The sequence below is a fragment of the Mobula birostris genome, chromosome 2 (assembly GCF_030028105.1).
Source record: "Mobula birostris isolate sMobBir1 chromosome 2, sMobBir1.hap1, whole genome shotgun sequence".
Lineage (NCBI taxonomy): Eukaryota > Metazoa > Chordata > Chondrichthyes > Myliobatiformes > Myliobatidae > Mobula > Mobula birostris.
This window is the reverse complement of record NC_092371.1, coordinates 136,924,070-136,940,417: the sequence shown is the minus strand read 5'-3', so window position 1 is coordinate 136,940,417 and position 16,348 is coordinate 136,924,070. Positions and strand designations below refer to the sequence as shown.

At 43.9% G+C, this 16,348-nt stretch overlaps 1 protein-coding gene across 5 annotated transcripts in view; it reads right to left on the bottom strand.

The window, feature by feature from the left end:
• The window catches only part of LOC140191556 (phosphofurin acidic cluster sorting protein 1-like), a 294,121-nt gene that overhangs the window by 33,966 nt on the left and 243,807 nt on the right, over window positions 1-16,348 (bottom strand). For all 5 annotated transcript variants that reach the window (XM_072249058.1, XM_072249050.1, XM_072249084.1 and 2 more), the window contains 3 exons: window positions 16,111-16,265; window positions 6,040-6,150; window positions 2,359-2,461 (listed from right to left, as the gene is read on the bottom strand). In XM_072249058.1, coding sequence (XP_072105159.1) covers window positions 2,359-2,461; window positions 6,040-6,150; window positions 16,111-16,265 — 369 coding nt within the window. The remainder of the gene's footprint in view (window positions 1-2,358; window positions 2,462-6,039; window positions 6,151-16,110; window positions 16,266-16,348) is intronic.

Here is a 16,348-nt window from a genome sequence, read left to right as displayed (position 1 = left end):
AAAAGGGAGGAGGTCCTGAAGAGAGAATACAGGGTGTTAGTTAGAAAGGACCTTCAGGGTAGTAATCCCTGGATTGCTCACTGTGCCAAATGCCAGAAGGAGAAGAATAAGATGATTTGGCAGATGAAAATGTGGCTGAGGAATTGGTGCAGGGGGCAAGGTTTCAGATTTCTGGGTCATTGGGATCTCTCCCGGGTATGACCTCTACAAAAAGGAAGGGCTACACGTGAACATGAGTTAACATGGATAGAACATTGGCTGACTGGCAGGAGGCATAGAGTGGGAATAAAAGAGGCCTTTTCTGGTTGGCTGCCGGTGACTAGTGGTGTTCCTTAGAGGTTGGCGTTGGGACAAATTCTTTTCACATTATATATCCATGATTTGGATGATAAAATTGATGGCTTTGAGGCCAAGTTAGCCGATGATACGAAGATAGGTGGCGGGCAAGGTAGCATTGAGGAAGTAGGGAATATGCAGAAGGAGTGAGACAAATTGAGAGAATGGGCAAAGAAGTAGCAGAAGGAATATAATTTATGGAAGTATATGATCATGCACTCAGAAGGTAGAAGGAATAAAGGCATAGACTATTTTCAAAATGGGGAGAAAATTCAAATATTAGAAGTGCAAAGTGACTTGGGAGTCCAGTACAGATTCCCTAAAGGTTAACTTGCAGATTGAGTCGGTGGTAAGGATGGCAAATGCAGTGTTTGGTTTCATTTCAAGAGGACTAGAATAAAAATGCAAGGCTGTAAGGGCGAGGCTTTAGAAGGCATTGGTCAGACTGCACTTGGAGTGTCATGAGCAGTTTTGGGCCTCTTATCTAAAAAAAGATGCTCTGGCAAGGAGAGGGTCCAGAGGAGTTTCACGAGAGTTAATCTGGAGATGAAAGGGTTAACATAAGGGGAGAGTTTGATGTCTCTGGGCTTGTACTTGTTGTTTAGAAGAATGAGGGGGGAATCTCATTGAAACCTATCGAATATGAGGCCTAGATAGAGTGGATGTTTCCGATAGTGGGAGAAACTAGGACCTCAGTATAGAGAGACGTTCATTTAGAACAGCAATGAGAAAGAATTTATTTAGCTAGAGGGTAGTGAATCTGTGGAATTCATTGCCACAGATGGCTGAGGAGACTAAGTCATTGGGTATATTTGAAGCGGAGATTGATGGATCAGTGTGAAGTTGGAAATCTGCTAAAATCTTGTAATCTTTGTCTTGTAAACCTTGTACATCTTATTTTTAAGATCTCTTACTTTTTTATTCTTTCTTATTTCTCTTCCAATATTTGTATATCTGAGCACTTGTAATGCTACTGTGACACTGTAATTTCCTTTGGGATCCATAAAGTATGTATCTATTTAGATTCTTGATTAGTCAGTGTGTCAAAGGTTACTGGGAGAAGGCAGGAGAATGGAATTGATAGGGATAATAAATCAGCCATTACAGAATGGTGGAGAAGATTAGATGGGCTGAGTGGCCTAATTCTGCTCCTATGCCTTATGGACTTACGTCTTCTTGCTCAGCGTCACCAGTCTGATATCAGTGTCGTCAGTCTGATATCAATGTCATCAGTCTGATATCAGTGTCACCAGTCTGATATCAGTGCTGTCAAGCTGATATCTGTGATTTTAGCCCATTTGCTGGATGGGATTTCAAAAAATTAGTGGAAACCCATTTTACTTCAATAGTAAAATTCTTCAGGTTGAAATTCTCCATCTACCATTGTCACCGCATCCAAACCCTGGAACTCTCTCCACACCAACACCATGAGAGGTCCTTCACCAGAAGGACTGCAGTGGTTCACGGAGGCACTGTAGCCCATTCCCTGGAATTAAACAGAATCAGTGGTCCTGCACTGGCAATGCTTCTCAGGGGCCTTCACTGAGCTGAAACAAACAATGGCTCAGATAACGACCATTGAAACAAGAGTTATACAGCACAGAAATGGGTCTTTCAGCTCACAATGTCCACACCAATAATATAACATAAGCCATCGACCCTCCCAACCACTGGTACAGTACCAGCTAATACTAGTAGCCACAAATCGGGAGGAGTGCTGCCTTTACAAGGAAACTCTTTACCAGTGTAATCCAACAACCCTGTGCAATATATTACAGAAAACAGTCTACAACAACAGCAGAGGGATGTGGAGAGAACTCAGCAAGCACGCTCACTGGCAGGAACATCGGGTAAGGAGGGTCAAGTGTCTGCAACAAGTGGGAGATATCTTTAAGATGAATCTCCCACTGGATCCTTCAGAAGGGGTTAGGATGAATTGGCAGTAGATCAGGAAGCAGGACCAACTGTGTGGTGATTCCAAGCGCTACAGGGCAGCAAATACTGGCATGGTTGCATACTCACCTCTTCTGTTTGTAGGTTAGCATGGCTTCTGAAATGGGGAGCTGGTGGGAGACATTGGCTCCAGACACGTACTGCATGATGCGACTGATGATGTCAAAAGTCTCTGTGGAGAGCAGTAGAGTATAAACAAAGGATATGGTACATGCAAGTGCAGACACATTCCCAGTAGCCCCAGATCATCAAGTCTCCACCCTCTGCTCCCTATTACTTCCAGCTTGCAGGAAATAATTTTCACTCCCCCTGTGGGGTTTGTGTTTTAGTGGATTGTCAGGACTGAAGCTCAGTGTCTGAGGCAGCCCTGCCAAGAACAATTAATCTGCTGGAATTCTTTCCAAACGTGACCAGTAGAGCAGACAAGTGGGAGCCAAGGAAGTCTTACATTTGAATTTATAAAAGGCTAATGATAAGGTCCCATACAGGAGAATTTGTTTTATGAGGATGTTTGCCAGGACTAGAGAGAGAAAGACTGGCCAGGTGAGGTCTTTATCCTTTGGGGCATGGGAAAATCAGGAGTGGCCTTATAGAAGTGTTTAAAATTACGAGAGGTGCAGATCAAGGGGACAGTAACAGTTTTTTCCCAGAGTAGGGAAGTCCAAAAGGGGACGTGAGGAGAAACTTTTTCATGCAGAGGCTAGTGAGAATATGGAATGAGCTGTCAGAGGAAGGAGCTGAGGCAGGTAGAACAGTATCATGTGAGAAGCACTTGGATCAATACATGCGAGGGCAGGACTTAGAAGGGTCTGGGCTCAACAACGGGATGTGGGACTAGCTGGGTAAACAATGTGATTGCTATGGACTGGTTAGACTGAATTGTTCTGTGACTCTACGACAAGAAGTAGGTCAACGAGGAGCAGACACACGGAATGGGGGTGTTGTACTGATATGGACTGTGAACTCGTTATTGGAGAGGCAGAGACTGGGAATGAACAGAGCCTTCTCAAGTTGTCATGCTGTGACAAATGCAGTACCACTGGGAGCAGATGTTCACAACCATGTCAACAATATGCCTCAGGGAACCAGATGTCAACTGATAGAAACAAGTTTCAGTTGTGAGTACAGGGAGGATGAGAATAATGAGGGAAATTGTGAGGCCATCCACTTAACAGAAGAGCAGGGTATATGTTACGTGGTGAGATTCTGGGTGGTATTGATGTTCAAAGGGACACAGAAGTACCTTTACATGTGTGGCTGCAGCCAGAAAAATGAGGCCCAATACTCAGAGGAGAGACTGGACAGATCAGGATTCGATTCACTAAATGTTAGAAAACTGACAACTGGTTTCATCAAAATATCGAAAATCCTTATAGGGGTCCACGGGCCAGAATTAGGATAATAAGTGAACTATTCAGCCCTCGAGACTGCTACACCTCAATTGGACTTGTTGTGAGTCCACCTTCCCACCCTCTCCCCATAACCTGTGATGAAGAATCTATCTCAGCTTTGGATATATTCAAGGATTCATTCTCAACAGCTTCTGGGCCAAGGAATTCCAAAGACCTGTAGACAGAATAAATGCTTATCTCAGACTTAAATGGGAGAAGGTCCTACCTGTGAGACTGGGACTTGAGTTATAATGGGTCACATGAGGAGCTAGTCCCTGGTACCAGGGAGGTAAGGCTTCAAAACAGATCAGCAATGGTGATGGGACAATGCTGATTCACCATAGGTTACAACCTCCCACTGTCCAATGTGGGTCAACCTTTTCTCCAGTAGTAGCTATGTGGTTATTCCACTGGATTACTATCCAGTCAGGCCACTGAGTATAGAATTTGAAACATTATGTTGCAGTTGTATAAGATTTTGGTAAGGCTACATTTGGAATACCGTGTTCAGTTTTGGTCACCCTGCTATAGGAAAGATACTATTAAGCCTGAAAGAGTGCAGAAGATACTTATAAGGACTTGAAGGACTGAGTGATGGATAGAGGTTCAGCAGGTTGAAGCATTTTTTCAATTGAGCTTAGAAAAATGAAGGGTTATCTTATACAAGTGTGTAAAATCATGAGGGGGACAGATAGGGCAAATGTGCACAGTCTTTTCCCCAGGATTGGAGAATCAAGAACCAAAGGATAAAGGTTTACAGTGAGATGAGAGACTTAACAGGAAACTGAGAGGCAACTTTTTTATCCAGAGGGTGGTCAGCATATGAAATGAACTGTCAGAGGAAGTAGTGGATGCAGGTAATTTTAACAGCATTTAAAAGATACTTGGGCAGGTAGATGGATAGGAAAGGTTTAAAGAGATATGAACCAAACGCCGACAAGTAGGATTAGCTTAGATGGGCTTTGCAAGGACCAGTAAGTCGAAGGGCCTGTTTCTATGCTGCATGACTCTATCACTATCCAGAGAGATAGGTCTGAATTCATCCATATCACTGTGTATTTAAGGTTTAGATTTACATACAAACCCAATCTCAGCACTGAAAGCACCAGATTATTCTAAGACACCTGACTGACACACTGGAATACATATGATTACACATCCACATCAATGGCACCTTACTGTTCTCTCAAATACTCCAGCAAACGTCCCAGGGACAGTTAATGGTGGGCAGGTAACGGCCGGCAGTTAATGATGTGTGGTTAATGTTGAGTGGGTAATGGTAGGTGGCTGATGTTGCGTGATTAATGGTGGGTGGTTAATGTTGTGGTACTGGTGGGTGGTTAATGTTGAGTGGTAATGTTGAGTGGTTAATGTTTAGTGGGTAATGGTGGGTGGTTAATGGTGAGTGGTTAATGGTGGGTGGTTAGTGTTGAGTGGTTAATGGCGAGTGGTTAGTGTTGAGTCGTTAATGTTGAATGGTAATGATGGGTGGTTAATGTTTAGTGGGTAATGGTGGGTGGTTAATGTTGAGTGGTTAATGGTGGGTGGTTAATGTTGTGTGGTTAATGGTGACTGGTTAATGGTGGGTGGTTAGTGTTGAGTGGTTAATAGTGAGTGGTTAATGATGGGTGGTTAATGGCAAGTGGTTAGTGTTGAGTGGTTAATATTGAATGGTAATGATGGGTGGTTAATGTTTAGTGGGTAACGGTGGGTGGTTAATGTTGAGTGGTTAACGGTGGGTGGTTAATAGTGAGTGGTTAATGTTGAGTGGTAATGGTGGGTGGTTTATGTTGGGTGGTAATGGTGGGTGGTTAATGTTGAGTGGTTAATGGTGGGTGGTTAATAGTGAGTGGTTAATGTTGAGTGGTAATGGTGGGTGGTTTATGTTGGGTGGTAATGGTGGGTGGTTAATGTTGAGTGGTTAATGGTGAGTGGTTAGTGTTGAGTGGTTAATGTTGAGTGGTAATGGTGGGTGGTTTATGTTGAGTGGTTAATGGTGAGTGGTTAGTGTTGAGTGGTTAATGTTGAGTGGTAATGGTGGGTGGTTTATGTTGAGTGGTAATGGTGGGTGGTTAATGTTGAGTGAGTAATGATAGGTGGCTAATGTTGAGTGGTAATAGTGGGCTGCTAATTCTGGGTAGTTAAAGGCTGACAGTTAATAGGCTGTTAATGGTGAACAGTTAATGGGGAGCGGTTAATGGTAAGATGCTAATAGAGGGTGGATAATGGTAGGTGACTAATGGTAGGAGGTTAATGGTGGCAGTTTGAGGCTAATAATTAATATCAGGCTATCAATGCTGGGAGTTTAAAGTTGGGCTTTGCTAATGATGGCACATTCTGTGAGTGTATAAAAAGATACCTGCGGTGGGTGGCTCCGTCTTGCTGAAGAGGTCCCTCCAGGCAGAGTCCATGAAGGAGCTGTTGTATTTGTTGTCAACTGATGCCAGGTACTTGGCCAGTGGGTGGGAGCCTGTGGACAAGACAGTTCTGTTTCTGTTGAGAAGCAACGGTAGTCTCAGTGGGGGACACAGGGAACATACCTGTGTGAAACTCCAGAATGATCAAATACATTCTTCTTCAGGTACGGACACTAAACTAGCATACAGAGCACAGTGTGGCTTCACTAAAGCCCAAGGTCACGGCAAGATCTCTGTACATAGTGCTCCAGTTTGCTGCTTCCATATGCTTACTCATTTAACTCATGAACCAGCCATTCAGATCCCCCTACACACATTTTTCTCCCACAACTCTCAGATTATACCAACTGCATCCCCTCTTCTGCTTCCAACCTACCTTCTGCTATGTTAGGGAAGGTGACCAAGATCTTGGTTTAAAGTGCACATAATATATGAGGGCTAGAGGGGTGTAGATTTAGGGAAGAGTTTGAGCCTCTGCAACTATGGACACCAATGGCAGTGGAGCAGTGATTAAATAAGGGCAGAATTGGAAGCAAGGAATGTCGAGTGGTTATGGAGCAGGAAGCAGTTACAGACTGGAAATTAAGGATGGGAACTCAGGGGAAATAATCACTGAACTATTGAAGTAAGGCTGTGGATACTGACAATACTAGACAGAATGGGATGAATGACAGGGCAAACAAGGGAGCTTACCTGTGTTTAATGATTACAGTTAGTTCAGGGCCCTGGGAGAAAGGCGGCATAGAAAGACAAGTGGGAGTACAGGGAGTGTCTTTAATCAAAATGTGGCTGAAAGCTGAGCAGTACTGACAGCTCCCATGTTATGGAGCATTCTGATAAGATAGAGAGTGGAATAAAACTGAAGGTACAGTAACATTGATTAAAGGACACTTATGGCGGTGAACATGGAGAAACTCCCTCTGGACTTAAATTGGTTCAGAATTGGCTTGACCACAGAAGGTGGAAGGGTCTTTCTCTGATGGGAAGTCTATGATCAGTGGTGTTCCAAAGGGTTCAGTGCTGGGATGTCTATTGCTTGTGATCTATAAATGATTTGGATTAAAATATTGATGGGCTGGTTAGTAAGTTTGCAGACAATGCAAAAATTGGATGAGTTATAGATAGTGAGGAAAGTTGTCAAAGCATGCAACACATTATAGACCAGTTGGAAATGTGGGCAGAGAATGGCAGATGGAGTTTAAGTGTGAGCTGTTGCACCTTGGGAGATCAATGCAGTAAATGGCAGGACCATTAGGAACATTGGTATTCAGAGGAATTTTAGGGTGCAAGTTCACAGCTCCCTAAAAGTGACAGCACGGGGAGAAAGGGTGATAAAGAAGGCATGCAGCATCGTGCTTTCATCAGTTGGGGTGCTGAGTACAAAGGTTGGCAAGACATATTGTATAAAACATTAGGTACACCACATTTGTAGTATAGTGTGCAGGTCTGGTTGTTGTATTAGAAGAAGGATATGGAAGCTTTGTAGAGGATGCAAAAGAGGTTGACCAGGATGTTGGCTGCATTTGAAAGTATAAACTATGAGGAAGAGGTTGGACAAACTTCGATTGTTTTCTCTGCAGCGTCGAAGGCTAGGAAGGTGACTTGATTGAAATTTATAAAAATATGCAAGCGATTAGGTAGATGGTCAAAGCCTTTGTCCCAGAGTAGAAATGTAAAATGCTAGAGGACATTGGACATACATTTAAGATGAGAAGGGTAAGCTTAAAGGGGGTCAGTGAGGCATGTTTTGTTTTTAAACAGTCTGTACTAGGTACCTGGAACGTACTGTCAGGGGAGGTGATGGTTGCAGATTTGATAGCAACGTTTAAGAGGCATTTAGACCGGTACATGAATAGACAGGGAATGGAAGGATAAGGACTAATGGAATTAATGTGTTAGCATTAGGATCGATACAGACATACAGACCAGAGAGCTTGTTTCTCTACTGTATCACAGAGCCATTCAGTATGGGTGCAGGCCCTTTCGCCCAACTGGTCCATGCTGACCAAGACATCTATCTAACTCCATTTGCCTGCTTTTTTGGCAAATCTCTCTCTAAACTGTTCCTTTTCCATGTACCAGTCCAAATGACTTTTAAATATTATTATTGCACCTGCCTCAACCAGTTCTTTGGGCAGCTCATTCCATATATGCACCACACTCTGCATGAAGAAGTTACCCCTCATATTCTTTTAAGTCTTGCGGTTTTTACCTTAATCCTAGTTTTTAGTTCCCCTCTCCCGGGAAAAAGAATGTATATTCACCCTGTCCATGTCCCCCATGATTTTATACACCTTAAGGTCAGCCCTCAGACTCCTACATTATAAGGAATAAAGGCTTAGTCTGTCCTACCTCCCTGTAACGCAGGCGCCTCTCTTAGTAACTTGGGCTATGCTGTTCTATATTCTATTTTTAAACTGCTAGGAACATCAACAAATGAAATAAAAAGCAAAAGAGAGGCATGAGCCTTGCAAGAAGTGTGTTATAGATCCCCAGGCAGAGACAAGCAGAAGAACAAATATATGGCCAAAAATGACAATACTACAGTAACTGGTGATCTCAGCTAACCTAACATTACCAGGGCAGCAGATGGTACAAATCCTCAAATACATTTTGTACTCTATGCACTCAGAATGTGGCAGTTCAACTGAATAAAGGGCAGTACAAGACATAGTGTCAGGTAATGAAACAGGGAGCAGGGTAAGATCTTAGAGGATCGATCCTGGGCCTAACACCTTAATACAGTCATGAAGAAGGAACATCAGTAGCACTACTTCGTTAGGAGTTTAAGGAGATTCAGTAAGTCAAAAAAACTCATGCAAGCCTCGATAGATGTACAATAAAGAGCATTCTGGCTGCTTGTATCACAGCTTGTTCTGGAGGATCACAAGAGGCTGCAGAAGGTTACAGACACAAGCAGCTCCAACATGGGCACAACAATCCCCACCACCAAGGGCTCTTAAACACACAGTGCCTCAAGGTGGCATCCACCACGAAGGACCATCACCATCTGGTACATGCCCTCTTCTCATTACTACTATCAGAGAAGAGGTACAGGAGCCTGAAGACCCACACTCAGTGAATCAAAACAGCTTCTTCTCCTCCACCAGAGTCCTGAGTAGTCCATGAACCCTTGTTAACTTTTTTGAGCTATATTTATTTTGTAATTTTTATGTCTTTGTATTATCTTATTTAACCTGAAGAGGAATTTACAGTGGGAGGGGAAAGATCCAGTTGTCATGGTCCATGTGGGTATCAACGATGTACGTAGAACAAGGAAAGAGGTTCTGCTGAGGGAATTTGAGCAGCTAGGGACTAAATTAAAAAGCAGAACCAAAAAGGTAGTAATCTCTGGATTGCTACCTGAGCCACATGCAAATTGGCATAGGGTTAAGAAGTTTAGAGAGTAAAATGCGTGGCTCAAGGATTGGTGTGGGAGAAGTAGGTTCGAATTCATGGAAACTGGCATCAGTTTTGGGAAAGGAGGGAGCTGTTCCATTTGGATGAGCTCCACCTGAACCGTGATGGGACCTGGATCCTGGCAAATCGCATAACTAGAGTTGTGGATAGGGCTTTAAACTAAATAGCACGAGGGTGGGTCTAACAGATTGGAGAAGTATGGATAAAGTAAAAGACAGAGGTGTCGATAAAGTAAAAGCAAAAAGTAAGGGTGGAGTGCAGAAAAGTCAAGTGCATAAGAGACAAAGATTACTAGATTTTAAAGGCAAATGAGTGTAAGGGCACTTTATCTGAATGCCGATAGTATTCGTAACAAGGTCAGTGAACTTGTGATACAAACCAGAATAAAGGGGTATCATTTAGTGGCCATTACAGAAACACGGTTTCAGGATGAAGAGGATTGAGAATTAAATATCCAAGGATATCAGGTAATATGGAAGAATAGGCAGGAAGATAAGGTTGGTGGGGTAGCGCTCTTAATTAAGGATGAAATCAGGGTGATAGTGAGAGACGATATAAGATCTAAGGAGCAGAATGTTGAATCCATCTGGGTAGAGATTAGGGATAGTATAGGGAAAAAAATCACTGGTGGGAGTTGTCTATAGGCCACTGAATAATAACATTACAGTGGCACAGGCAATAAACTGAGAAATATCTGAGGTGTGTAGGAATGGAACAGCAGTTATCGTGGGGGACTTTAACTTGCACGTAGGTTGGGTGAATCAAGTTGGTCGAGGCAGTCTTGAGGAGGACTTCATAGAATGCAAACACGAGGAATTCTGCAAATGCTGTAATTTCAAGCAACACACATAAAAATTGCTGGTGAATGCAGCAGGCCAGGCTGCATCTCTAGGAAGAGGTACAGTTGACGTTTCAGACTGAGACCCTTCGTCAGGACTAACTGAAAGAAGAGATAGTAAGAGATTTGAAAGTGGGAGGGGGTGAAGGAGATCTGAAATGATAGGAGAAGACAGGAGGGGGAGGGATGGAGCTAAGAGCTGGAAAGTTGATTGGCAAAAGGGATAGGAGAAGATCATGGGACGGGAGGCCTACGGAGAAAGAAAGGGGGAGGGGGGAAGCCCAGAGGATGGGCATGGAGTATAGTGAGAGGGACAGAGGGAGAAAAAGAGAGAGAGAGAGAAAAAAATAATAATAATAAATAAATAACGGATGAGGTACGAAGGGGAGGTGGGGCATTAACGGAAGTTAGAAAAGTCAATGTTCATGCCATCAGGTTGGAGGCTACCCAGACGGAATATAAGGTGTTGTTCCTCCAACCTGAGTGTGGCTTCTTCTAGACAGTAGAGGAGGCCGTGGATAGAGATACCAGAATGGGAATGGGACGTGGAATTAAAATGTGTGGGCACTGGGAGATCCTGCTTTCTCTGGCGGACAGAGCGAAGGTGTTCAGCGAAACAGTCTCCTGGCCTGTGTCGGGTCTTGCCAATATATAGAAGGCCGCATCGGGAGCACCAGATGCAGTATATCACCCCAGTCGACTCACAGGTGAAGTATCACCTCATCTGGAAAGACTCTTTCTCCCTGGGCCTCCAGTCCCACGATCCTCTCATATCCCTTTTGCCAATCAACTTTCCAGCTCTTAGCTTCATCCCTCCTCCTCCTGTCTTCTCCTATCATTTCAGATCTCCCCCTGCACCTCCCAGTTTCAAATCTCTTACTATTCTTCTTTCAGTTAGTCCTGACGAAGGGTCTCGGCCCGAAACAGCGACTGTACCTCTTCCTATAGATGCTGCCTGGCCTGCTGCATTCACCAGCAACTTTTATGTGTGTTGCTTCATGGAATGCATATGTGATAACTTTCTTGAACAGTATGTTACTGAACCTACAAGGGAACGTGTTATCTTAGATCTGGTCCTGTGCACTGAGACTGGTAAAGTTAGAAATTTTATAGTTAGAGATCCTCTTGGAAAGAGTGATCACAGTATGATTGAGTTTCTCATACAGATGGAGGGTGCAATAGTTCGATCTAAAACCAGTGTATTATGCCTAAACAAGGGAAACTACAACACGATAAGGGAGGAGTTGGATAGGGTAGACTGGGAACATAGACTATATGGTGGGATGGTTGAGGAACAGTGGACGACTTCCAAAGAGATTTTTCATGGTCCTCAACAAAAGTATATTCCAGTTAAAAGCAAGGATGGTAAGAGTGGGGAAAGCCAGCCTTGGATAACTAAGGAAATAAAAGAAGACATCAAACTAAAAGCTCATGTGTACAAAATCACCAAGAGTAGTAGTAACTGAAAGCAACAAAGACCCACTAAGCAAGCAATAAAGAAAGGGAAGATAGATTATGAAAATAAACTAGCATGAAATATAAAAACAGTTAGTAAAAGTTTTTATAATTATATAAAGCAGAAAAGGGTTGCCAAAGTCAACATATGTCCCTTGGAGGATGAGAAGGAGGAATTGATATTGGGTAATGAGGAAATGGCCGAGGCTTTGAATGATTATTTTGTGTCAGTCTTCATGGTGGAAGACACGTTTAACATGCCGAAGAGAGATGATATGGATGTGATGGGAGGTGAGGACCTTGATACAATAGCTATCACTGAAGAGGTAGTGCTGAGCAAACTTGTGGGCCTGAAGACAGACAGGTCCCCTGATCCTGATAGAATGCATCCCAGGGTACAGAAAGAAATAGCAGAGGTTATAGAAGAGGCTTTGGTGATAATTTACCAAAATTCTCTGGACTCTGAGCAGGTCCCAGCGGAGTGGAAGAAGGTGAATATCACGCCACTGTTCAAAAAAGGATGTAGGCAAAAGGCAGGTAACTACAGGCCAGGGAAATGCTTGAAGCTATAATTAAAGAAGAAACAGTGAGGCACCTGGGAAGAAATAGATCCATTATGCAGACACCTCATGGATTCAGCAAAGGCAGGTCCTGTTTGACAAAGTTACAGGAGTTCTTTGAGAATATAACGAGTGCAGCAGACACAGGGGAACAGATGGACGTTATTTACTTGGATTTCCAGAAGGTGTTTGATAAGGTGCCACATTAAATACTTATCCATAAGATAAGGATGCATAGAGTTGGGGGTGATGTATTAACATGGATAGAGGATTGGATAATTAATAGAAAGCAGAGAGTTGGGATACACAGATGTTTCTCTGGTTGGCAATCAGTGGTGAGCAATGTGCAGCAGGGGTCAGTTCTGGGCCCTCAACTGTTCACGATATACATTAACAATATGGAAAAAGGGACAGTGTGTAGTGTTACCTAAATCTGGTGATGACACTAAATTGAGCAGAAAAGCAAATTGTGCAGAGGATATGGAGAGTCTGCAGAGAGATATAGATAGGTTAAGTGAATGGGCAAAGGTTTGGCAAATGGAGTACAATGTTGGTAAATGCAAGGTCATCAATTTTGGAAGCAAAAATGGAAGATCAGATTATTAAGCAACACACATCAAAGTTGCTGGTGAACGCAGCAGGCCAGGCAGCATCTCTAGGAAGAGGTACAGTCGACGGTTCAGGCCAAGACCCTTCGTCAGGACTAACTGAAGGAAGAGTTAGTAAGAGATTTGAAAGTGGGAAGGGGAGGGGGAGATCCAAAATGATAGGAGAAGACAGGAGGGGGAGGGATGGAGCCAAGAGCTGGACAGGTGATTGGCAAAAGGGATATGAGAGGATCATGGGATAGGACGCCCAGGGAGAAGGAAAAGGGGGAGGTGGGGAAAAAACTCAGAGGATGGGCAAGGGGTATAGTCAGAGGGACAGAGGGAGAAAAAGGAGAGTGAGAGAAAGAATGTGTGTATATAAATAAATAACAGATGGGGTACGAGGGGGAGGTGGGGCATTAGCGGAAGTTAGAGAAGTCAATGTTCATGCCATCAGGTTGGAGGCTACCCAGACGGAATATAAGGTGTTGTTCCTCCAACCTGAGTGTGCCTTCATCTTTACAGTAGAGGAGGCCGTGGATAGACATGTCAGAATGGGAATGGGATGTGGAATTAAAATGTGTGGCCACTGGGAGACCCTGCTTTCTCTGGCGGACAGAGCGTAGGTGTTCAGCAAAGCGGTCTCCCAGTCTGCGTCGGGTCTCGCCAATATATAGAAGGCCACATCGGGAGCACCGGACACAGTATATCACCCCAGCCAACTCACAGGTGAAGTGTCGCCTCACCTGGAAGGACTGTCTGGGGCCCTGAATGGTGGTAAGGGAGGAAGTGTAAGGGCATGTGTAGCACTTGTTCCGCTTACAAGGATAAGTGCCAGGAGGGAGATCAGTGGGGAGGGATGGGGGGGACGAATGGACAAGGGAGTCGCGTAGGGAGTGATCCCTGCGGAAAGCAGAGAGGGGGGGAGGGAAAGATGTGCTTAGTGGTGGGATCCCGTTGGAAGCGACGGAAGTTACGGAGAATAATATGTTGGACCTGGTGGGGTGGTAGGTGAGGACCAGGGGAACCCTATTCCTAGTGGGGTGGCGGGAGGATGGAGTGAGAGCAGATGTACGTGAAATGGGGGAGATGCATTTGAGAGCAGAGTTGATAGTGGAGGAAGGGAAGCCCCTTTCTTTAAAAAAGGAGGACATCTCCCTCGTCCTAGAATGAAAAGCCTCATCCTGAGAGCAGATGCGGCGGAGACAAAGGAATTGCGAGAAGGGGATGGCATTTTTGCAAGAGACAGGGTGAGAAGTGCGATAGTCCAGATAGCTGTGAGAGTCAGTAGGCTTATAGTAGACATCATGGATAAGCTGTCTCCAGAGACAGAGACAGAAAGATCTAGAAAGGGGAGGGCCGTGTCGGAAATGGACCAGGTAAACTTGAGGACAGGATGAAAGTTGGAGGCAAAGTTAATAAAGTCAACGAGCTCAGCATGCGTGCAGGAAGCAGCGCCAATGTAGTCGTCGATGTAGCGATGGAAAAGTGGGGGACAGATACCAGAATAGGCACGGAACATACATTGTTCCACAAAGCCAACAAAAAGGCAGGCATAGCTAGGACCCATACGGGTGCCCATAGCTACACCTTCACATTTCACATCCTACAAGTTAGTGATAATAAATCTGATTCTGATTCTTATTCAAATACTCTGCAGGTCAGGCAGCATCTGTGGACTGAGGAACAGTCAGTGGTCTAGGTCTGTGACCCTGCATTAGAACTGCAAAAATAAGAGTATGCTATTCATCCTCTGAGATTGGGGAAGAAGGAGTCTTTTTCAGGATGGTTGCCAGTCAACCCAGACTTCCACAGGGTTCAGTGTTGGGACTGTAACTTTTCACTTTATACGTTAATGTTCTAGATGACGGAACTGGTCCTAACTTTGGATCAGTTGGGGCAAAGGACCTGTTTGCAAGCTTTGACTCTTTGACCCGCTCTGACTCTTTATATACTGCAGGATCAGTCCTTCAAGATGTAGTGAATTAAAATAATCTTTCAAAGTATACAAAATAGATAAATTACAAGGAAGTAAAACTCTAAACAGAGGACCTACCATTTGTGGTGAGTACAAATATGTTAAAAGCAGTATCAACCTAAATAAAAGAATATAATTTTGCAAGCATGAATGGCAGATTATAAAAAACAGCAATGCATAAACAAAGATTAATGAGGAAGAAAATAATAGTGTATGAAAGGCTGGGCAGAAATGTACGGAGAGTGAGAAATTCTGTGGAAAGGTATAATCTGGTGAGGTGGTTGTCTCAGGATGACCAGCACTACAATACCCCAGTCAGATCCCTACAGTGAGGTCTGTATCTGTGACACCCAGTGGGATTTTATCAGCCCATTACAGTGTGCACTGGGTAGGTCCAGAACTCTGTGAGTGTGTTTGATAGAAAAAATAATCAAAAAGCTGTTACGTTAATTTATGAGGGGTACATATAGGGTAAATGCAGGCATGCATTTTCCATTTTATGCAAGCATGCATTTTCCATTTTAGTGAGGTAAGACTAGAACGGGAAGTCATGTGTAAGGGTGAAAAGTTTTAGGGGAACATGAGAAGGAAATTCTTCACTCAGAGTGTGGTGAGAGTGTGGAACAAGCTGCCAGCAGAAGTGAAGCATGCAGGTTCAACTTCAACATTTAAGATAAATCCGGATAGGGATGTGGACGAGAGGGGTATGGCCCAGATGCCGGTCGATGGGACTAAGAGTTCAAGGGCTGAACGGTCTGTTTCTGCACTGTAGTGTTCTATGACTCCATGACTCTATTAATCACATTAGCACAAACAAAAATAATTAGAACTTCCAAATATGATTAGATACAACCAAGATGATAAATGGTTGGATACCAAGTAACGTAGACAACACAAGAAATCTTGGAGTACATGTCCACAGAATCCTGTAGATACCAGACAGTAGACAGACACAAAATGCAGAACAATACAGCACAACAGCCCTTCAGCCCACAATGTCATGCTAAAATAATTAAACTAGTAATTTAGAACCTACTAAACCAGTCTCTTCTGCCTACACCATGCCCATATTCCTCCATTCTCTACATATAAGTTTGTCTAGGAGCATTTAGTCATTAATTCACTAGCATCAAGGAAGTGCACCAAGAGCTGTATGCCAGCTTCCAGATCCTTACCCAGAGGGACAATGAGGAACCGGATGTAGTTCAGCCAGTCCGGAGTTTTGTTCGCCAACTGGTCAACGAAGAACCTTAGGATGTTGCTGAGGAAGCCCTGGTCTCCAGCCACGGCCACCTTCACTGGAGGAGGCATTTGGGAATTACAGTTACAGCTGCAACAAGAGGTGAGAGTTAGTTCCTGGCAAATTCTGCCTGCCATAGCACCACATGGCTATCCTAGGCTAGTGACGACACC